The sequence below is a fragment of the Lissotriton helveticus genome, chromosome 7, assembly GCF_964261635.1.
Source record: "Lissotriton helveticus chromosome 7, aLisHel1.1, whole genome shotgun sequence".
Lineage (NCBI taxonomy): Eukaryota > Metazoa > Chordata > Amphibia > Caudata > Salamandridae > Lissotriton > Lissotriton helveticus.
The window spans coordinates 597,894,875-597,917,949 of NC_136068.1; the positions used below are offsets into that span (position 1 = coordinate 597,894,875).

A 23,075-nucleotide genomic window follows, 5' to 3' on the forward strand; every position below is an offset into this window, starting at 1 on the left:
AGGATGGAGCCGATGCCCATGCGCACTATTGTCCAAGGGAGGAGCCACCTATCTCATGACTACAAAGACTTCTTCCAAGAAGACAACAACATGCAATCATCCGAGCCCAACACCAGGTGGCGATTTAATGCTAAGTGTACAATCTGCAGCTCATATGCCTCGAACATCAAGTTATCAGTTTACATGCAAGTACTTAGTTTTGGAAGTTGGTTTTCTGGGGTTAGAACAAAGGTTCCCCCAGGGTCAAGGATGCACTCTCAAAGCACCTTCAGTGGCCCTAGGGAGGGCAGGTGCCGAGGCCCAATGTTATCCAATGGGGGATAGGGGGGCTCCGGTTGGTGGCTGCTCATGAGCAGGCCACAAGGTTGTGGGAGCAAAGCTCCTGGAATTAAGTTCAGGGCAAAGGGGGTTTCAAGTTCGAACCCAAAGTGCACCCCAAGCGGCACAGGGGTGGCTGGGTGCAGAGTGCTGGTTTGGCGTAGAGTGTCCTGTTGTTTTCAATGGGGATTTTCCGGGTGCAATAAACACTACAGGCTCTGGGGCGAAGATCTTCTGGAGGCGACCACCAGTTGGAGAGGTAAGTTGGGATGTCATGGGATGCCAGGACACTCTTGGTTGGGCCACCGAAGACCGTGGGTAAACGGGTGCAGGGCTGTCTTTTGGGGTCAGATTCTATTTACCAGCTCCAGTCACGGTGGGGGGATCCTCCAGAAAGGGGCTGCAGGTGTCGTCTGGAGGCTTGAGGCAGGTCAGGGATCTCCAGATCCCAGGTCAGGATCGCCAGGGAGACCTTGTTGTGCTGTTGGGCCACTCTAACTCAACGGTGGACGTTGGATGCAGACTCACAGATTTGGCCACAGCCAGAGTATGTTGGTGAGTAAATCCAGTGCTCATGGTAGACAAAGTCTGGTTGGGGAAGGCAGGGCAGGTCCTCCGGGTTCTGGGGGGCTGCTGGCTGCAGGACACACCGGGATTTCGCTGGAGCAGGTTGAGGTCGGGACCGGCTAGTAGGACTGGTGTCAAGTCAGTTGGTGTCCTCCTCTTCTTCCTTCAGTACAGTTTCTCCGGTCCTTCTTGTCTGAGGAGGCAAGGTTCAGGGTCATCCCTGAATACTACATTTAGGGGGGTTTCAGGTATGTAATGGTTGGGACCAATGGGTCCCTTTCTTGGGGTGGGTACACCCCCTATTATGCCACCCTCCAGTGGGAGGGGGGCATAAACCTCACTCTGGTTAGGCTTGGTCCCCCATCTTCAAGATGGCAGGGACTGAGAGTTGTGCCTCACCTCCCCCACCTGAGAGGTGAGGTTGGTACAGGTGGGCACACCTCTCCTCCTATCTTGGTTTTCCCGCCAATTCTCCCACCTAAAGTGGTGGTCAGAACTGGTGGGGGCCAGATGCTGGGAGCAGCAAATGACTGGGACAGCTCACAAAAGTGTTGTGCTTCGCCTCACTTCCCCCACCTGAGGGGTGGGGTTGGCAAAGGTGGGGGCACCTCTCCTCCTATCTTGGTTTTCCCGGCAATTCTCCCACCTAAAGTGGGGGTCAGAACTGGTGGGGCCTGTTGCTGGGAGCAGCAACTGGCTGGACCAGCTCACAGAAGCGTAAAGCCTTAGAAGCCTCTCCTTCGTGAACGTTGCCCATCCTGGGGGAGGAAGCTTGGCACCTCTGCCCAGGATATGCTTTGTTTCAGGCCCCCGAGGGCAGGAGGCTCTCAACTCAGGATTCCAGAAACATGTCTGGGGGTGACAGCTGCGGAGCAGCCAGTTATCCAAAACACTAGAGTCAGGTCGTTTTTCAGGGGGCGTCTCTAAGATGCCCTCGGAGTGCATTTTTCGTTAAATCCCACACTGGCGTCAGTGTGGGTTTGATGTGCTGAGAAGTGTGATATCAAACTTCCCAGTTTTCAGTACAGCCATTATGGAGCTGTGGAGTTCGTAATGACAAACTCCCAGACCATATACTCTTTATGGCTGTACTGCACTTACAATGCCCAAGAATAGACTTAGGGACTGTAGGGGTACAGGGCTCATATCCCTGTACCCTCACCAATGGTATAGTCCACCCTGCTAGAGGTGTGGCTTACCTATACCAGAGGCAGTGGCTGTAGGCATGGCACACAAGGATGTTAGCCATGTCGACTTTTCACTTTGTTCTGCACCAAAACACGCTGCCTGCAATGGTTGTGTGTGTGTGTGTGCGCGCATCAGGGTACAGGGCCTCTAAGTGTAGCCCAATATGTGCTGCAGCCCTTTAAGGCCTTCCCTAGTCACAATGCCCTTGGTACCCATAGTACATTTTACATGGGGTTTACATGTGGCCAGGGAGTTGCCAATTTGGGAGTGCAACAGTATATATTTAGGGAAAGAACATAGGCCCTGGGTACCTGGTTGGCAGGAACCCAGGGAACACTTAGTCAAAGAACATCAACATCAGGCAAAAAGTGGGGGCAACCATGCAAAAAGGGGCACTTTCCTACACCTGTAAGTTACTTATCTGTATTTCCTACCATAGGATTGCATTGGTCTCTCACTGTATTATACTAAGTATGATCCTGAACACTAAGTATATTTTTCTGTACTGAAAGCATTCCATGTGCATGAAAAGTATTGTTTGATGCTATACAAACCTCTTGTCAGTAATCTGAAAGTATTTCATAAAAGCCTATTTACCTGTAACTGAGCTCAACTTGGTTCCTAGAAATAAAAGAATCTAAAGTAATATGTTTACAAACATTGGGCTGGACATAGTCATTGAGTGCGTGTCCTGCCTTGTATGAGCATGTGCACCAAATGCATTTTCACTACCCTCTGATAAGCCTAATTGCTCAGCCCAGCTACCACTAAATTGAGAGTAAGGTATTATCTATTTTATCCTCTGCTATACCTTTGGGGACCCACTGGACTCTGTGCACGCTATACCTCTTTTTGGCATAGCATATACAGATAGCTTCCTATGATTGGTAATGCTGTTCGCTTACAAGTTTGAGGCACCAGCGTTGTGCCGGATGAAGTGAACGTGAAAATAGACATAATTGAGGTTGAGTGTGGCCGTGAAGTCGCCTTGTTGTAATAGCGGGATGACATCCTGAAGAGTGACCATGTGAGAGAGCTCGGAGTGTATCTATTATTCTAGTCGTTTAGGGGCCCATAGATTTAAAATTGGTCTGAGGGACCTGTACTTTCTGGGGATAAGGAAGTCTAGTGAGTAAACCCCGCACCTGGTTGATGGTGAGGGACGGGTTCTATAAATCCTTTCTGGAGGAACACTTGGACCTCTTCCCTGAGTAGCCTCTGGTGTTGTGAGGTTGTGTTTATGAGGTGGAATGTTGGGAGGTGTGGAAGTTTCAGACAATGACCATGTTGGATGATATCCAACACTCACTGGTCGGAGAGGTGACGTTCCCCCAAGTGGGAAAGAACCCTTGGAAACAACCAGACTGGTGTTATGAGATTGGGGGGAATGAGAGAAGTCAGGGATTACTGGTGGTGGCAAATCCTTTGGGGGATAAGCCTCTACCTCTTGAATTGCTCCTTCTGTAGGAGCTTTGAAAATTGCCCCTGGGAGAGGTGTTCTGGATTTTGGCCATTGGTATGATGTGGAGGTTTTGGGGGAAGTGGTCTTGGAACCTCCAAGGTAGGATGAGAGGTGAAAGGATCCGCGATGGGAAGGCGTTTGAAGGGCACCCATCACATTCGCTGTTTCATTGTCTTTTTAATTTTTTTGTAATAAAGATTCGACCAGCAAAAAGATGGCAGATTACGTTGCTTTTGCTGGACGTACGGTTTGAAACCAGAGACATGGAGTCATACTAGAAGGGCACTAGAATTACCTCCCCATCTCTTCAGCAGTAGTACTCACAGCATCTAGGGCAGAGCGTATGGTGGTGTTTGAGATCTGCTTCAGTTCAGAGACAATCTCATAGCATCTCTTTTTGTGTTCATCTGGGAGATACTGGAGGAGTTCCACCATTTCATTCCAATGTGCTTGGTCAAATAGAGAAAACAGCCCAATGGAATTGGCAATCCGCCAACGGTTGCATGATTGCGCTCACACCCTTTTGCCTGCAGCATCTATCTTCTTACTCTATCTGGTGAAGGGGCATCACCAGTGGTCTAAGAGTTGTCCTTTTTGCATCTGGCAGCTACCAATAAAAAGCTAGGCTTGAGGGAGAGAGACAGATTGCAGACCTGATGGAGATTGGTCAAAGGGTATTTTGCCTGACAATGAGGACAGTAGTGGAGAGGTGCCCACTCCATCACTATCTGAACATGGTGAGGGAGATGCATCTAAGGTTCAAAGAAGGCCCCAAAGACAGTAGGCACAAGTGGGTCTGGAGGTGATAGAAAAACACCTGGTTGATTCATGAGTAGACTAACCAAATGGAAGGGAAATAGGAACGTGTTCGTTAACACCGACTGAGGCAGGAACCGTGTAATTGGAGACGAGAGCACAGTGTCGAACTAGAACAAAGGTACGAACCAGACAGCCGAAGAAAGCAATTTGACAATGGAGTGGATGACCATGCACGTTGCCAGCAGGAGTAGTCACATTACCTTGTGACTCAAAAAAGTTTTAGAAGAAAACAACGTGCACACATCCAAGCCCAACACTGCATGGCAGGAGGATACACAGCATGTGTATCTAAAGTCACACATGCCTCGAACATAAAGTTCGGGGTCTGATCTTATGCATATCTGTTTTTTAATTGCGCCATTTACCTCAATGAATGCTATTTACAGTATGCTAATGAAACTGCAAGTCTGACCGCCACCTCCAAGTCCTGGAATAATCCTAGATTGCTCAGCTTACTACCATGTCGCAGTCAAGTGCCCTGAAGTAGTAGCTTTGTTATCCAAGAAGAGAGCATGATTACTGTAGTACTGGGGTGTCAGTGGCAAACTACCAATATAATTTTCATCAAGTTGTGGCAAGTGGGGCTCAAATGAATAAATACTGTCAATTTTCAATACATTTCAAAGTCAAAAATAGCTTTATTCGATTTTAAAAATAAAAATCATAAAAGCACAATAAAACAATAAATCATTTGAATCTTAGTTCATTTACGTATATAAAAACACTAGAGATAAAAAACATTTTAAAAGAGGGGGATTTACAATGATTTCAGAGTTATATTAATTTAGTTAATTGAAGTTCTGGATCTAATCAAGGATTTTAAAAATGATGACAAGGTACATAATCAGTTCGTCTTCCAACATTTTCAATCTTATAAACGCTGTCCTACATTGCCTCAAGCCCCAGCTTCTTAAGATAGGCATTAGAAATCTTTTCCTTGGCAGGGTATAAAATTTGCAGAAAAGGGTACAATTGTAAGGATTGCAGGCTGGTTCCACAGGAGCGTCAGGAATCCGAAGAGTAATCCGCAGCCTTCCCCTACGGTCTTCCGACTCTATCAAGCACTAGAGTACGAGAGACACGCCAGGGGAAAACAGGGAGACAAAACAAGGAAAGATGGGGGAAGACAAGGAGGATTGATGGTACACTCCAGTAGTGAATACGATGGTGTCTCTACGTAAGGAACCGGAACAAACAGGTAGGCTGTAATAACAAGAGGAAATCAACAATTCTAGCTCCAATCCAGTAACTAGAATATACCAATGCACAAAATACAACCATATCACATACCCCAGGTTCTTAGTATGTAGCAGAGGTAACATGTGAAGGTGAAGACAAAGGCACAGCGTCTGGAGCTATAACAGGAATGACACAATAGAATGTTGAGCACCTGCATGTGAGATGGTGTTAGGTACAATAACGGCCCATATAACTCCCCTCTTACATCAACTATAATGAACCAGTCTACGAAGACACTTTCACCCAACACTTCTGGAGATATCTTACACAGTGTATCACCATCTAGAAGAACCAAAGCAGGACATGTAAGTCTTACATATGTAGATATAATACTTAGTAAAAGATTGGTAGCGCATGTGCGCTCTTACCGCGATTCTTGGTAGTGTGGAATATGCACCCACCCTGATCCACGCAAGAGTGCCACCAAATATCAAGTAAGGAGGGATTCAGTATTATCTCAGCGAATATGGCTGAAATGAACTGGAATATGGGGGTAATAGGGACTTCGTGGAAATAGGATAGGAATAGGTAAAATGATGAGGGAGCAACTAACTAACTAGCTAAGAAAAGAAAATAATAATTGGGGAATTTACTGACACCGGACAGCGGAGCTAAGCCCGGCCGCCGGGTGCAGTACACAAGTAGCAGAGAATTAATAGGGAAAACAATCCCCACCGGATGGCGGAGCAAAGCCCGGCCGCCGGGTGGAGAATGCAACCTGAGGACGAGTTGAGAAGAACCCTCTGAAATGTATCCCACCGGACGGCGGAGCAAGACCCGGCCGCCGGGTGGAGACACAATCAATAGAATGACAAGGAAGAAATACTCCGGCGCTGAGTACAGGCTCTTCCTCAACACCGGTGAATGCTGTGCCCGGCCGGATGGCGGAGCTAAGCCCGGCCGCCGGGCGAGGCACACGGAAAGGGGAAGAGGGAGATAGACGTCTCGAGGTACGCCGAAGGCAGCTGAAGACTGCCAAACAATGCAGCGTAGGCGTCTCCCGAGTTAGGAGAAGGCAGGGGACGCAATACGCTAACTGGCAACGGAACAAGGATGTGAAACAGGAACTGCTGAGTCAGGCAACAAGGAGTAGACGGAACCGGAAACTAGGGAAGCTTGACGCAAGAACGTGAAGCGTCGTTCCCTGTTTCCTGGTTCTTTAAATAGCATGTGTCTTAAAGGGACAGCGTAGGGGAGTCCCGAGGCATGACAACAATGTAAAGTAGACTGTTCAGAAACATCGTCACAGGGGCATAATATCAACTTTTTGGACCAACAGTTTGACTCCGGAAACGTAATCAGTCTAAAGAAGGTCCCCCCCTTGAATCGTGTCAGTAGCATGCGAGAGTAGCAGCTTAGCACCGTGATCAAATATGGCTGCATGCCCTCCCCTTGAAGAATCAAATGATTCTCCATGACTGATGTCTTGAACTTCTCTCCCAACCATCGTTTATTCTCTAAAAAGTACAGGCAAGTTTGTTTCAGCTTCTTCCTAGATACAGTCACTAAGCAGCTCGGGGAATCAAAATATTCTGTACGCCCTATATCAGCAAAAAATCTCTTTACATACATTATCCAGGGGATTCTTGAGACCCCCTCAAGTCTGAGGCAATCCTGTATGACGTCCCTGTTCAAACCTGTCTCATCCGTTGACCACACTTTATGCCACAGTAAAATGGGATCAACTTTAATGAGGTCTGAAATGTAATGCATGCCTAATTCTTGATGGCACACTAAAGTAGAAGTGGACTGTGGAACAGCTAGTAGGTAACGGAAGAATGCATTCTCACATAGCTGTAAGGTGTGAGATTCTTTTATCCCCCATATCCCTGCACCCTATGTCGCAGTGGACACACATTTAGATTTGTATATGTCCACTAGTACTGGGATTGGGCGGACCCCAACTTTATTAGCAACGTTTCGGACAGCCTCTATTGCTCTTGAAAAAGCCATTTTTCTGGCCTGAACTGCCGAAGACCATGTCCCCCTTTTGTCAAAATTAATGCCCAGATAGGAGAATGTATCAGACATGTCTATTTTTGAATCTGAAAGAAAAAGTTCACATTTTAGGGTCTTCTTTGTGGTACAGCACATGGTGAAAGTCTTGCTTATGTTTATCTTTAGACCTCTATCACTCATGTATCCTGAGAATTTAGTAAGTGCTCTTTGGAGGCCGACTTGTGTCCGTGCCATAATTACTGCATCATCTGCATAGAGTAAAATGGGGACAGGGGTGTTCCTGATTCTTGGGTAGTCATGTTGCTCTTCCAAAAGGTGGGAGGCTACACTATTTATATATAAGTTAAACAGGAAGGGTGCAAGTATGCATCCCTGTCTCACTCCCTTTTTTATATCAAATTTGGAAGTACATTCACCCTTGTTCCCATGCCGTACCCTTGTCCCGGCCCCTCGATATAATTCCTTTATAAAATCTAGCAGTTTCGGTTCTACACCCAGTTGCGATAATATGGACCATAATTTGTCGTGGTTCAGACAGTCGAAGGCCGAACTTAGATCTACAAAAGTTAAAAATAAGTTTTCTTTTTTAGCCGTTACATACTTGGCTATTATCAATGCTAAGTTCAGGCCTTGCTCCGTTGTACCAAGTCCTGCTCTGAACCCGTATTGAAAAGGTGAGAAAATACCTTGGTCTTCTACCCTGGACTGCAATCTATTAACTATAACTCTCCCAGCGACCTTCATAAGTGAGTCCAATAGAGAAATTGGTCTATAACATTTTGGATCACTACGGTCGCCTTTTTTAAAAATGGGAATGACAATGGCCTCTTGCCATGTAGGAAAAAAACCATATTTATTACAGCTGTTTAAGACGTTAGTTAAAAGTGGGGCCCATAATTCTATATTAGATTTATATACATCTACCGGTACCCCATCAGGTCCTGGTGCTTTCCCTGCGGCACTGTTATCAATAGCAGCTTGAACTTCTATTAATGAAAATTCAAGATTTATAGGGAAGGTTTTTTGGGCCTCATTAAGAGCTGCGTCTAATTGTTCTGTGCTTGCAGCCTCATTTAAGACATCTGCCTGATAGAGCTCACTGAAATGGGTTAGCCAAGTATCTTCAGTAATTGCCACTTAGATTGTGTGGATTTCTTTCTCTGCAAAGAAAGGGGCATTTACGGCCTTCCAGAACCCAATATTATCTTTAATCAGACAGGCTTGATGTAAAGCCTGCCAGGCTTCCTGTTTCAGCTCTCTTTTACGTTTTTTTACTGCATGTTGGTAAGCAGTTCTGGCGGATCTTATTTCAATCTGATTTCTTGAATCAGCTTTTAGTGTTAACATTAGGTGTGCATGTGACTTGCTGCACTCCGAGTTGAACCATCTCCGCGCCTTAATTTTATCATGTATCTGTGGTCTTTTAAGAAGCTGTCGAACTTCCTCCGTAATTATGAGGAAAGCCTCACTAATTTTAACATCATCTTTTTCCACAGTAAGACATGTTTCAAATTCCCTCTGTTTATTTTTAATGAGGTTTGCAAAAAAGGCTGTTGGCTCTACTTTATTCCATTTTATGGTATAACCATTCTTCTTTGCAAGGCTTAGTTTATAATTATATAAGTTCTCGATTAAGTTATTTGCTTTTCCTTGAGTCCTTGCAAAGGAGAGGGATAGGCCAATTGGGTAATGATCGCTCATTGCTATCTCACATGTATCATATGCGAGAACGCAACTAGAGTGCCGCTTGGAGATTAGGGCGAAGTCTATGACAGATTTGCATCCCCTCCCAATAAATGTTGGTTTAAATGTGGCAGGAGGCGAGCATAGTTCATTTGTGAAAGCCAGGTCTAAATGAAAACCTAAATCATTAAAAAGATTTCCCAGAGTCGTATGGGAAAAATGTGCTCTGATATCCTCTCTACCTGAGCCCAAACCACAGATATTCAACTGACTGTGAACACAGAAGGCAATTGAAGTCGCCCACCCATATCACACATTTGTCACCTATCTGATTTTCTTCTACGGACTTTAGAGTTTGGGACATATCCTCTAGGATGTTACTTATCTCTGTTCGAGGAATGTTGTTATAAAAATGTATCAAGAGTATTTTTTGATTTCTCCCATCCGTCAGCTGCAGTATCTGATAGTATTCAGAGGCGGGTTCAAATTTTACTGCTACATCAGTTAAAAGGTTTGATATGTAGGTGCAAAGACCCCCCTTATTTCTCCCCCTAGTCGTATGCATAGCGGGTGTATGAAAGGTGCGATAGCCATTTACATGAATGGGCTCCGTGGCCCAGCTTTCCTGCAGGCAAATAATTGAGTATTCTTGCATAAATGATAAACAGCCAGGATCCCCGATCCTACCAGATAGCCCTGCGATGTTCCAGGACATCAGACTGATATTATCTGACATCTCAGTGGTAGTTGTTATTGTTCTATCTAGTGTCTGTAAGGGTGTATGAGCTGACATGCCTCCTGTTTTACTTTGGCATGTCAATTGATGTTTGTTTGAAACCATAACCTGTTCGTGGGATACCAGGGATGCTTCCCTTACTAAGTGATTTGTAGTTAAATCTGACTTGAGTGGAATTTCAACTATAATTTGATTATTTTCTAGGGTGGTATCGGGGTTAGGCCCTCTGTCTATCTCATTTCTTTTACACAGTGCCGTTGTGGTTTCCAACTCATCCAAAGTCCTACCATCTGGGGGGTTCTAAAAAATGATTTTCCTCGTTTGTTACCATTTACACTTATATCTCTCTTCTTTTGCCCGAGTATATTCGATATGGCAGTATTTGGTGGCAGTCAATCCACCATATCGAGTATGCTGAATCTATTATTGGTTGGAAAGCCCATTTCCTGCCCATGGCCCTCAAAAGCTCTTCTGTTTCTGGGATAATTTACTCCTGTATTCCCGTCCATAAGATTTCCCTGTGGAGCGTAATTTGATCTCGTCATTTCAAAGCTATAGAAGTGTGCAAGATCAAATGGCTGTATACTTGTATTTGTCATATGAGGCCACCCATCACAGATATACTGGGGAGCTTGCGTGTCTCTAAAATGTATGATAATACAATCTCTTTGGATGTTTTTCCTACTTCTCCCCACCCAGCTGACCCTCCGTACAAGCAGAATCTTACTATGGATATGCGGCGGTAGGGGTCTGTTGGCGTTAAGCCAATGTATTGTCTTGTTTTTTAATTCGGTATAGGATTCCGAGATACCTTTCCCTAGTTCAGGGACTCCTGTCAAAACAATAACATAGGGAGTGGATTCTGGGGGCAGATCTATACTTGGTAACAATTGGCCTTGATCAATAAATGTATCAGGTCGTTTCCACCCCCTTTGGTGTGATTTTAGTTTGTCCCCCAACCACCATGTGATTTGAGTCCCTTTTTCTCCAGTATAATTTCAACGTCCTTTGTAGACGGTGCACCTTCCGCTCTTTTCTGTGATGTTCGTGTCGTTGGATCACAGTCAGATGTCTGGGGTGTAGAAGATGACACCAGGGCTTTCCTTGTCTCTTTAAGTACGACAGGGTTCTCCTTGGTCGCCGTTTGCATTATCGAGTTTGTCTTTTTATTGAGCTCGAGATTCGATAAAGCAGTTGCTCGAGTTTTTTCAGTCTCTCTTCCATATGTTTTAGTCTATCCGTGATGGGCCTGATAGAGGAGGTTAAAATCTCACTTAATTTAGCCCAGAAGCCTTCCCCCATAGAAGTCGAAGGGCAAACCGGTATATTAGCCGAAATAATACTCGTTCCAGTTTTGTGTATATCGGCAGTAATTTGTACAACAAGTGGTGGGCAGTCTTTATTTGTTATTGTAGCTTTATATTGTCTTCCTCTTTTGGTGGCCACCCCCACCTTCTTCTGTTTGGGTATTGCCCCTGGAGTATGACCCGCCGAGTGAGAGATACCTCCCTTCTCAGCCAATGTTTGAGCACGGGTAGATACTCCATCGGATACATTTATCACTGGGTCTTTTATTTTCCAGGGTGTATTTTAGTTGTTCCATCACCCCTAGTAGGTAAAGAATCTGCAGTTATATCACTGCATAGACTTATGGCGTCCGAATCAGCGGTGGTATTGATGTTTACATTTCCTTCTGGAGATTTAGACAGGACGATATTACCCAGGGAAGACCGCTTATTAAAGACCGGATCTAGGGAGATGCGGCGTTCGGTTAGATCAATTTCACGGGCTAATACTGAAGCGACTCTTATAATGAAATTGTCTAGTGTTCCAGCCACGGAACCTCCATGTATAGTACTTTTCCCTCTTCCTCGGTGTTCAGCCATTTCAGGTACAAATAGGTATTGGTAGGAGGTATTACTAAGAGTAAATGCACTTACTGTATTAAATGTCAATCGTCTATGTTAGGGGGGAGGCCCAGCCCAGCCTCTCAGGCCTCAAACGGGCCCGCCCTTGGCCCAGCGCTGCCCGAGCGCTGTCCCGCGACGCGGGGTGTTCTCAATTTAAAACGACTCCTGGCGCAAAATTAGCGGGAGCGGCTTCCTGCCGCAAGGGCGCTTGGGGCTTGTGGTCCTCCCCCCCGCACTGCGGCCGCGCTATGATCTCGAGAAGCAGCGGCGGCACGGGGAGACCAGCAGCGTGTCCAGGTAAGATGCAATTTCCCCACAAATGTCTTCCAAAACATTTGTAATATCATGGAATTCCCCTTGTTTAGTGCTCCATTTTGCTCTCCCCTTCTAACCCAGCCTTTGATCCTCCTATTTCTTCCAAGGGAGCAGATGGGATGAATACGGTGGTGTCAATGCCAAGTTGTCAAGTGGAATTGTGACATCCCCAATTTGGGCATCTCTGTTTTGATGATTTTTCTTAACTGTTTCCACTGTAGATTCCAGTAAAACATATTTAAACCTAAAAGATAGCAAAAGGGGAAAAAACCTGGCAGATAGATCTGTATAAGATGAGTGAGACAGAGCTATTTACGAGGTTAATCCTTGGCAATCAGCACTTTTTGAATCAGCAGGAAGGTCGGATATATTTCCTCATGCCGACAACTCTTAAGTATCAAGGAACTTAAATATGCCAATAACACAGGACATACAGCACAGTGCTTCGACCACTCTTTTCACAACATATTCATCTAGATCATATAATACTATCACTCCATTTAAGAAACACATTTACCTTTTTTGTAGGTCCCATCCACGCCCTTGCCCATCTTTTCTTTATTGCTGGCATCACCTTCCATGTAGTGGAAGACTCTGGCCTGATGAGTCCAGAGATAATCATTAGAACCAAAGAACATGACTGGAAACTCGCCAATACTGTGCTTCATATTCTGGATGTTAACAGGAATGCTCTTAGGATGACAAACTTCGGCTGGCCACCATCTGTTAATAAAGATTGTCAGTGCATCACTATCCACACACCAAAAGGTGGAAAAAACTGCAATTGTAGGAACAATCCACCACAAATGACCTTACTCCTGCTGTCACACATAAAATAAATTTTTTACTATTTTGGTGAAAGGAATTTTACACTCCTCATTTTTTAGGGATACAATTGAATTGCTTTTACTTACTGAATTTACAGTTGATTGCTTTGTGCTTGTTCGGTTTTTGAAAAAAATTGACCACTGAACAAGGCGGAAGGTATTTTCTACCATTTAAAATGGGCTTGTAAGATTTTTCAGAAAGCCTCCATAAACATTGTTCTTTAAATATGATGGTGGCATTCTAAACTAATATACTACTTTGTTTTCCCTATATTTGCAAATTAAAACCTAGCAAAGAAAATATTTGGTCATAGAGGCCTGGAGGGGGGGGGGGGGTCAACAGGCGTTTGCACCAGCTTTGCGCGCCCCCCCGGACACTTTGGTATGACAGAAGGGAACGCAGACGCTTGTGTGGTCCCTTCTGTAATACCGATAGCGCATATAAAGTGCCAGCGCTATCTTCAGAGGCTGTTCCCTTATTAGCATGGGAGTGTGCCCCAAGCAAATGAGGGAATCTCTGATTCTGCGCCCGTGCCATATTACTGACGTGGGTGCAGAGGCAAAGAAGCTCTGAGGAGACACACTTATTTATTTATTTATTTAATTTGTATAGCGCGTTATAACCACCGGGGTCTCTAAGCACTGTCAGTACGCAGCTCTCTGGAGGGGAGAAAAGGGGTCCCATGGAACCTCCAGACATCCTCTTGCAGGTGGGTGCAGTCTCTCATTGCACCTGCCTACAAGGGGATTTCTATTCCCCTTCAAACTGCAGGCAAGTGCCGCCTGCACTTGAAAAAACAGGAGCGCCTTCAAAAGCAGCTGCTTTGTTTTTCACATAAATGCAGCAGCGTGAGTTCGTGGCTGCCCTGGAGTCAACACAATCATCATAATATGGCACGTTTTCCTTCATTGCGCTGGACACACCTTTCAAAGGTGCGCCGGGCAAAATCAAGGAAAATGCGCCATGTGTGTAACACGGCTCCTGAAGCAATATACTGCTTTGTAACATATACAGTACCTGGTTAAAATGATTGAAAAATGCAGGACCTGAGTTTCTTAAGATGGATGTGACTAGAAAGGCAACACTGCTTAATTAAACTTTTTAGTTCAAGGGCCTAATGAATGGAGTGGTTCAAGACTTGAGGTCAAATCACTGCCCTTCAATCAGTTAAGAAATCTTTATTTGGCAAAACCTGAAATAAAAGAAGCATAACAAAAAACAACTGTGCATTAAAAAGAAACAGTTAAAAATTATTTCATCTAGACAAAGTAGATTTATGTATCCGAGTGTAGTACAATTCAGGTGCATGACCTTGTATATACCGAACAAAAGAAATACCCAAAAAATGTGTAGACCATTCCTGTAAAGATTAAAAAGCAGGTCTATAAAATCTGTAATTATGGGAGCGCACTAAGTGTAATAAAAAATATTTCCTTGGTTTTTTATAGAAATGACAGAATACAGTAAAGTGCATATAGCATTGGACAGAGCGATTATCACTGGGACATTAGGGCAAAGCCTTATTTATATTCCTTTCTGTAGAACTGTCAGTAAGACATGTAGTATGTTTAACCTGAACCTAATAATAAGAAATCTATGGAGGACATCCATCACAAAAACCAGCTATGGCTTAATCATGTCTGCCGTTAGGATCATTGAATAAGTGTACACAGTAGTCTTCATATTCTCAACTTTTAATCTCATCTCCCTATGCTTTTCTAATATTATTTTGAACATGCATTTAGAACAAGAATTGTCTTGGCCAGGTGAACAAAGCTTCTCAGGTTACCGTATTAACTTAAACCCTTCTTTTATAACTATGAACCAGGGTATTTGAAAAATGTTCTCTAGACCCAAACAGTCCAGTATAATCATACAATTGAGTTACATTTCTTGTTTGGACCATTAAGCCAGAGGGAAAGCACACTTCTTCCAAGTTAGTAATAGTTGGATGGAGCAGATAAAGCTTGAGGTATACCAAAGTACAGTATAGTGTGCACAGAGTCCAGGGAGTCCTCAGAAATATAGCAGAGGCTAAATTAGGTAAGTACTTACAGCTCTATCAGTGGTAGTGTGGGTGAGCAGTTAGGCTCATCCAGAGGGTGTGTTAAGCATGTATTGTATTCATTCAATCAAGACTGATGGCACACGCTCGGAGACAGAATTTAGACCAATTAGGTAAGTATAATAAAGGTATACTTACGTTTTATGTCTGGAGACGGCTGTGATGGTGTAGCCTTCTATATTGTGATAAATAGTATAGGTTTTTCAAGATTGAATTTTAAAAGCGCTTTCTTTTTCTTTTAACCCTTTGTTGCTGCCACATGTAGGTTGATCATCTTTCTTCTTTATTTTGGCGGTTGCCATAACAGCTCCTAACCGCACACCGCTCAGGGATTATTTGGTTAAATAGAGTGTGCCTGATGCAAGTGTTGAACTTATCTTTGTTGTAGAGGCAGAGCCAGCTTTCCGCTTTGAGGTATTTTATTCTTGGGTCACCTTTCCAGCAGTTGATGGAACAGACAATCTGTTTCACTCGTATACTGCCACCGCGACTCTTTAGGAATATAGACTGTATAGAACTCTTGAGGTTCCACTCACAGCTGGGCAACACAAAGTTTGGTAATGGCGCTCTTCCACACCCAATTACACCGGTCCGTTTAGGCCCTTTCTCGATTGAGGGGGCCACATGGACTGTTTTGGCTTGGTATACCCCACACCCACGTTATCTAACAACTGCGACGATTGCTGAACTCCGGGTATTACATACTTCCTTGAGACGTGAGCATAGGGCTGTTCTACAGTTCATGTCACGCAACTTTCAGGTGGGACCACCTTGCGTTGCTGCACAACCCGGTGGAACTGGTGGTGTACCATCAGTCCTCTTATGGTTTATTCGGTGATGGGTAAGCGTCCACAAAATAAGGATGAGTTCCCTTATTGGCTAGCTGAAAAATTTGGAAAACAGAGGCCGTTTTTCCAAATACCACTCCTGTAGGGAAACACAGGATCTTAACTATAAGTTTGTCTAAAGACTTAATTCCTGAATTAGCGGATTGTTACACCTAGGGTAAGGTGTTTGCAGCAGTATATTCAAAATATTTCAGCACCCCCTCCATGACCGTACTCCCTTCCGTGATAGTGTGTTCAGGATGAACACGGAGCAGAGGCAGCTCTGGAATTGGGGATGACACTGGTGGGGGTGTTCGACGTGGTTGCAGATATGATCCTTGCTAAAGGATGAAGTGATAAGCTTACAAGTGGCTAACCACTTGGAGGCTGTCACAGGTGCAGATAAGCCACGCGAATTCCCGAAGATTATTGCAAAGGCTTATAAAAGCATAGACCGCAATAGTCTGGGAGTTAAGCCTTTTACTCAAATGCAGATGCAATTTCAACCGCAAAAGGCTCAAGCTGATAAAGACGGCGCCCGTGTTTTCCTAAAAAGAACTGGAAAAATAAGAAACAGGGGCAGCAACAGCAGAAGCAAGGTTTGCATGCTGGTTCACCGACACCGGAGTCTTCTGAGCGTACTTATGGTTTGCGCTACCGCGTGAAAATTAAGACTCCTGATCAATTTCAAGTCCCTGATCAGCGCTATCCTAGTTCTTTACAGGACACATCGGACTCTCAAGTTGGTGGAGGGGAGTGCCAGGATCGAGGCACAGGTCCAGCTAAACAACAGGGGCGAGATCAACCTCAAAAATTTAATATTAAAGCCAAACAAGAGGACCTGCCTTGTTTTTGACCCCTGTATCAGAAGAAAAAAGTTGCCGCTTTAACAGCGAGATATGCCTCAGACAATGAGAACGCATCTCTTGGACTGGACATGGGCAGGGACTCTGCTCGACAGCGCAGCCGTGGTTACCATAGTGCGGGAGGCACTGCGTCCCTGTCTCTAGGAGACAGCAACTGATACATTCATTAAGTAGAAACTGCAGATACCCGGTTTGCCCCACCGGATAGACTATATGAGATTGACTTCCAAATTGGAGGGGATGTACAGCGTCCAATCAAAGCCGTTTTCTGGGAGAATCACCTCCTCATACAACATTTTAAAGGCGGAGGCAGATTGGCTTCCACCCTTTGTGCTAGCCGCTTCTAGAGGGGAGGACGTGGTACTTCTGAGTTTTTCGAGTTACGTCCCTGAGGAGCATGCAAAGGCTTTCGAATCTCAGTGGGCTTTGGCCCTTGCTCCAGCGGTATATCCTAATCAGGTAGGCTGGGATATTATTCACCGGCACGAGATACCTTTACGATCTATGCCACAACTGCAATAAACATCAGGCGTGAAGCTAAGGCTCACGTTTGTGACATTTTAACACAGTTGGAGTATCAGGGAGTGACTGAATCCTGTAAATCACTGAAGAATAATTCTCTTTTTCCGGTATCAAAACCTAACGGTTCATATCTTATTGTATTGGATTACCGTAATATGAACAGACATTGCCGCACTTTTGCAGTACAAAACACACACAGCTCTGCGCTGGTGAACAATCTTGTTAGTAAAAAATACAAAACTATACTGGACATTTCCAATTGTTTCTACAGTCATAATCTGGCTTCTGAGAGCAGTGACGGGACAGCATTTACAGCCGTCGGAAATCAGAAAAAATGTCCGTGTTTGCTGATGGGTATAAAAACAGCCCGGGGAATTTGCTGCACGTGTTGTGGCTTTGTTGCACGACATAGATCCAGATGTGTTCTCGTAAGTTGATGACATTTATCTGACGGACGACGAACTTCTGCCACATTTTGTCCGAGTCTACAGCATCATTTTATCGTTTGCCGACTATGGATACCAGTTAAATTTTGAGAAATCACACATTGCTCATTTAACAGTGCTGTTTTTGGGCTATGAGCTAAAATATTAAGGTAAGGGGTTAGCCCCCCTACTTCCTGGAGAAATGTGCACAATTGCAACCTCCCTCTACGCTGAAGAAACTTCAGTCTTTGCTGGGATTTTTGAACTTCGGGAGGACATACATTCCTGATTATGCCCAGCATATCAAACCGCTTTATGCATTGATACAATCAACATATTCTTCTGCCAGCTGGCTTCAGAAACATACCACTATCCTACAATTTTTGCAATCTGACATGCTTGCAACAAACTAGTTGTTGACGAGTGATAACACCACGAACCTGGTGATATGTATAGTGCCAGAGAGGGTGGGTTTCACTTACATAACTTTCAATGAGGAGAACACAATACCGATTGCATACAAATCACATTTGTACACTGCAGCCGAAATGCGTTTTTCGAATGTTGAAATTTTTTTGACAGTGGTCCAAATGGCGATTCTGAAAGAATGCTCACTGGCGCAAGGTAAACGCATTCTTACGGTCACGCCCTTCCCTGCTTTGGAGGCCGTGACTAAGGCAAGTGTACCTAACTCTAAGGCACTACATCCCCATTGGATGCAATGGGCTACGCCTTTGACCTCACCTGATGTCATGTTTATCCTTGACCGTGCCCTTCAGACACAGGAGTTTATACAATATGAACATGTCATCCTCCTCTGTTGTCGTTGCTTCCTTTACACGAGTACAAATGTATCATTTATACCAATGGCTCGGATCAACTGGCCACCGGTTCCAAACGCGCTTATTCAGCGTTTGCGGGATTGTTGCTGGTTCAATTGTCAAAGGAGAATTTAAGTCTTCAATAGTGCATACCCAGGCACTTGGGGACTGTACAGTGCAATTGGCAGAGCTGTGTGCGCTTGTTCTTGCTCTCGAGTTTGCTGATCCTAATGTGAATACTCTTATTGTGTGCAATTCTTATTACCGTGTTTAATCTGTTAATGACAACTTATTCTTTTGGTCTCAAAATGACTATTGAGACTCTAAAGGCAGTGCAATTAAGCATAAAATGCTTTGGGTTCGAGTGGCAGACAGACAACGTCTGCCTCCCACCGAAGTTATCCACACTCTTGGCCATCAGCGTGTGGGAACACATGCTCTTGATAATTCTTTGGCTGATGAAGAAGCCAAATCTGCAGTAGCGACGTGTTCCGTAGCAGCAGTTACAAGGTCCGTGACTAAAATAGATAATGATATTCTGGGAGTGGTAACTGATTACCCTCAGGGTTTCCCTTCAAAGTATTCTTATCATATGTCTCCCGAACAAGTTCCTTATGCTATGATTCCATCTGTTGGGGATCGGCTGATTCCCAACATGGACCGCAGACTCGCTTTGATCAAAGCCGCACACGAAGGCATGGCTTCTACACATGCCGGAGTATCAGCGGGAGTCTCAATTTTACAGCAACGTTATTGGTGGCGTGGTTTATATAAACAGACCCGTAATTATATACTTTCTTGTGACATTTGTCAAAAGATTAAACAGCCTACGGTCACACGCCCACCTAAAACACAGCTATGCATTCTAATCGACCATTTGGCTGTGTAGATCTTGATCACTGCAGTCCATGCTCTTCTGATACTGTGTATAAATATATATTTGTTGCAGTTGATTTGTGCACTAGATTCCTTTGGGTTTGGCCACAACAAAGTGCTGACGGTCAAAATGTCATCAGGAATTTGCGTGTCTTTGTCGGGATGTTTGCTTGTGGCACCTTCTATTCCGACCAAGGTCCAGCGTTCGCCTCTAAGGCGTACAAGGACGCAATGAAGTCAATGGGGGTGCTGGTGCAGTTTTCGTCTCCATACAGGCCTGAGGGAAATTATATTGTGGAGCGAATGAACCGTGACTTAAAGCAATCTTTGACAGCTAGAGTCTTAGGTACTACACAGGAACTGGCTGGCCCATTTGCATGGTGTTCAACGTGCACTCAATCTCCCTTGTAGATCTCTGGGTGGGCGAACCCCATACGAAATGCTCTTTGGCATTACAATGTTTGTGCCAGACCTTGATGGTGTAGACGTTGTGGTGGCAGCCGCGACCTTTGAAGTAGGTATTAATTCTACTATGTTAGAGGATCTACAAAAGACCCGTGATAGCTACGCAAATGAACATTTACCCTCTTCTGATGATGCAGCACTGCGGATTCCTGTTGCTGGCTGGCTTCCTAAGATTGGCGATCTGGTGCGATAAAAGCTAGCGAACAAAAAAATAATGTGGTCCTTCTTATCGTGCACCAGTTCCAGTACTTGGATTGAAGGGTACTCGTACAGTCATTTTACCACCTTTACCTGGTAGCAAGGACAACAGATACATCTCAGTGGACAATGTCAAGTAGCACCGTCTGGCCAATTCTGAATAGTATGCCACCTGCTGTTTCCTGCAACGCTATTTCTTTGAATCCAGTAACCTCAACCTCTGCAACTAAAGCCCGTACCGGTGAGATGGAAACTACTATTGACCTTTCGCCTGTTCTGCCTCCATCCTCTTCCACTACAGATGTCGAGTATACATATCCCACAGATGAGTCCTGTGAGAAAGTGCCCTCTTTCTTGCATGGTATTCCCCCACTTCTTGCTGAATTGCTGATTTACTTTGACTGAGTGTGCCCTGGGCTCCTGCCAATCAGGTACCCAGGGCCTGTGTTCCTTCCCTAAAACTGCATTGAAGCCTAAACCCAACTGGCATCTCTGGCCACGTGTCAGCCCCTGGTAAATGGTACCCTAGGTACCCAGGGCACTGTGACCAGAGAAGGCCTTAAGGGCTGCAGCACTTATTGTGCCACCCTTAGAGGCCCTGACACACACACACACACACACACACTGCCTTGGCAGGCTGAGTGTCTTGGTCCAGAACAAAACAAAGAGTCGACATGGCACACATCCCTGTGTGCCATGCCCACAACACACTGCCCTCACATCCATCAGTCACACTCTAGCTGGGTGCCCTATGTCAGTGGTGAGGGTACAGGTGCATGAGCCCTGTACCCCTACAGTACCCAGGTCCATTCCTGGACACTGTAAGTGCAGTGCTGCCATTAAGAGTATATGGTGCTGGAAGATTTTCATTACGAACTTCACAGCACCATAAAGGCTACACTGAAGTCGGAGAAGCTTGGTATCAAACTTCTCAGCACATTAAACCCATACTGATGCCAGTGTGGGATTTAATGTAAAATGCACAACAAAGGGCATCTTAGAGATGCACCCTGAAACTCGACCAACTCCCAGTGACCTGACGGAGTGGCTGCCACCCCCAGACATTTTTCTGGACCCCTGAGTCGAGAGCTTGCCGCTCTCGGGGGCCTGAAACAATGCACATCCTGGGACGAGGTGCCAAGCCTATTCCCCCAGGATGGGCAGGGTTCCCGAAGGGGAAGCTTCTAAGGTATACCGCTTTTGTGAGCCTCTCCAGACCACTTGCTGTACTCAGCAACTGGTCCCCACTGATTCTACCCCCCCTTTGGGCAGGAGACCGAGCGGGAAAAACAAAGTGAGTAAGAGAGGTGTGCCCACCTCTGCCATCTCCACCACTAGGGTGGGGGAGGCGAGGTGAAGCACAACCTCGAGTCCCCGCCATCTTGAGGATGGGGGATCCAGCCAACCAGGAACAGGCTCCTGCCCCCATCTCACTGGAGAGTGGCAGAATAGGGGGTGTAGACTAAGGTGCTTGGGCGTGGCGCACAGCGTGGTTATTTTCAACAATAAGTGAAAAGGTAAACAGCGTGTCGGTTTAAGGTGCTCCTGCAGGTGACGCAACTGTTCGCTAGATACGTCCTAAAGGATTAAGGGGTTGAGTGCGCTACAGGTGTGTAGGCGCATCCCTGCGATGGGCACACTTGTGCGGAACTGTGTGTAATGAAACAACACAGCGAGTTTCCAAAAAGTTCATTCAAAAAAAGGTTCATTCAAGATAAAGTTCACTGGTAGCAGGTTTCAACGTTTTTTAATCAGAGTCTTTCATTCTCGTGTTTCATATTAAATTCATATGAATTAGCAGACCATCGATTTAATCCATTTTTTCCTGTAAGTAGCTCCGATGCATTTCGGACAAGAGTGTCCTTTCTCAAGGAGCAGTGTACAGCTGGTGAAATTCACGGTGATCTGGGTCTGCCTGGGTGGCGAAGCCGTGAAACGGGTTCCTCGGACGCCAATGTTTTAATTGTGTTTAGCTTGTGTTGCATATTCTAACAACTGTATCTATTGCATTCAAAAGTATATTGTTCACTGAAAGTATTAAACTGTAGCATCTCATTCTGAGAAATTATTTTTATACCAACATGTGGTTTTAAAATAAAACAACAATATATTTTTATATGCCTAGAGTTCAGTTCTTGAGTGTGTGAGACCATTTGCTGACTGAGTGTGTACATCAAATGCTTTGCACTGTCCTCCGATACTGCCTTATGCTCGACCAAGCTACCACTTTAGAGAGTAAGGTTATATCTAACTTTAACCTCTGCCAAACCTCTGTGGACTGCTGGACTCTGTGCACACTGTACCTTACTTTGGTGCAGTATATACAGAGCCACTTCCTTACAAGTCCCAAAGGGGAGTGCCGAGTGATCCTCGACAACATCACACTGATGGATCCCACCCACCTCTAATACCACTAGGTGCAATCGATTATTTTGGGGACCATGCCAGATTCTCTTACGACGACTCCTCATCTTCCAGTTTGGTGCTTCCACTGACAAAATTAAGTGTTTTAATCTCTAGGTTCAAAAAGACTTACCTGGTCCCTCCATGGACCTACATCCGGATGGTGCTTGTCCTAATTTTCCTCTTTATGTCAATTTGATTTGTAACAGTGTTCTTCTTACTCATCAATGGTTATTATTTGCCAACACGCTCTGATGTGAACGTGGTCGATGGAATGCTTGCCCCACACACATCATCCCATATCTTGGAACGTGATCAGACTCTTGTGAACATTTCATCTTTCCCAGTTGCACATGGCATCGTTTGAGATAAAGTAGCTTCCGAAATTCATGGCCCGATGGAGGTGCTCTGGGTGCCATATGTGTTTTGCGTCTCATTAGATGTGGTAACACGGAACATACATTCTGATGATTGGGATGTGCAAGCAGTACATTAATTGTTTTCCGATTTAAAATATTATGCGGTTTTTGATGGTGAAGATTTGTATTTGAATTTGGCCAATTATGCAGATTTATTCTGTTAT

At 44.9% G+C, this 23,075-nt stretch overlaps 1 protein-coding gene across 7 annotated transcripts in view; it reads right to left on the reverse strand.

Moving 5' to 3' along the window:
• The window catches only part of NSD1 (nuclear receptor binding SET domain protein 1), a 1,209,044-nt gene that overhangs the window by 210,063 nt on the left and 975,906 nt on the right, over positions 1-23,075 (reverse strand). For all 7 annotated transcript variants that reach the window (XM_078652779.1, XM_078652777.1, XM_078652781.1 and 4 more), the window contains one exon: positions 12,714-12,919. In XM_078652779.1, coding sequence (XP_078508905.1) covers positions 12,714-12,919 — 206 coding nt within the window. The remainder of the gene's footprint in view (positions 1-12,713; positions 12,920-23,075) is intronic.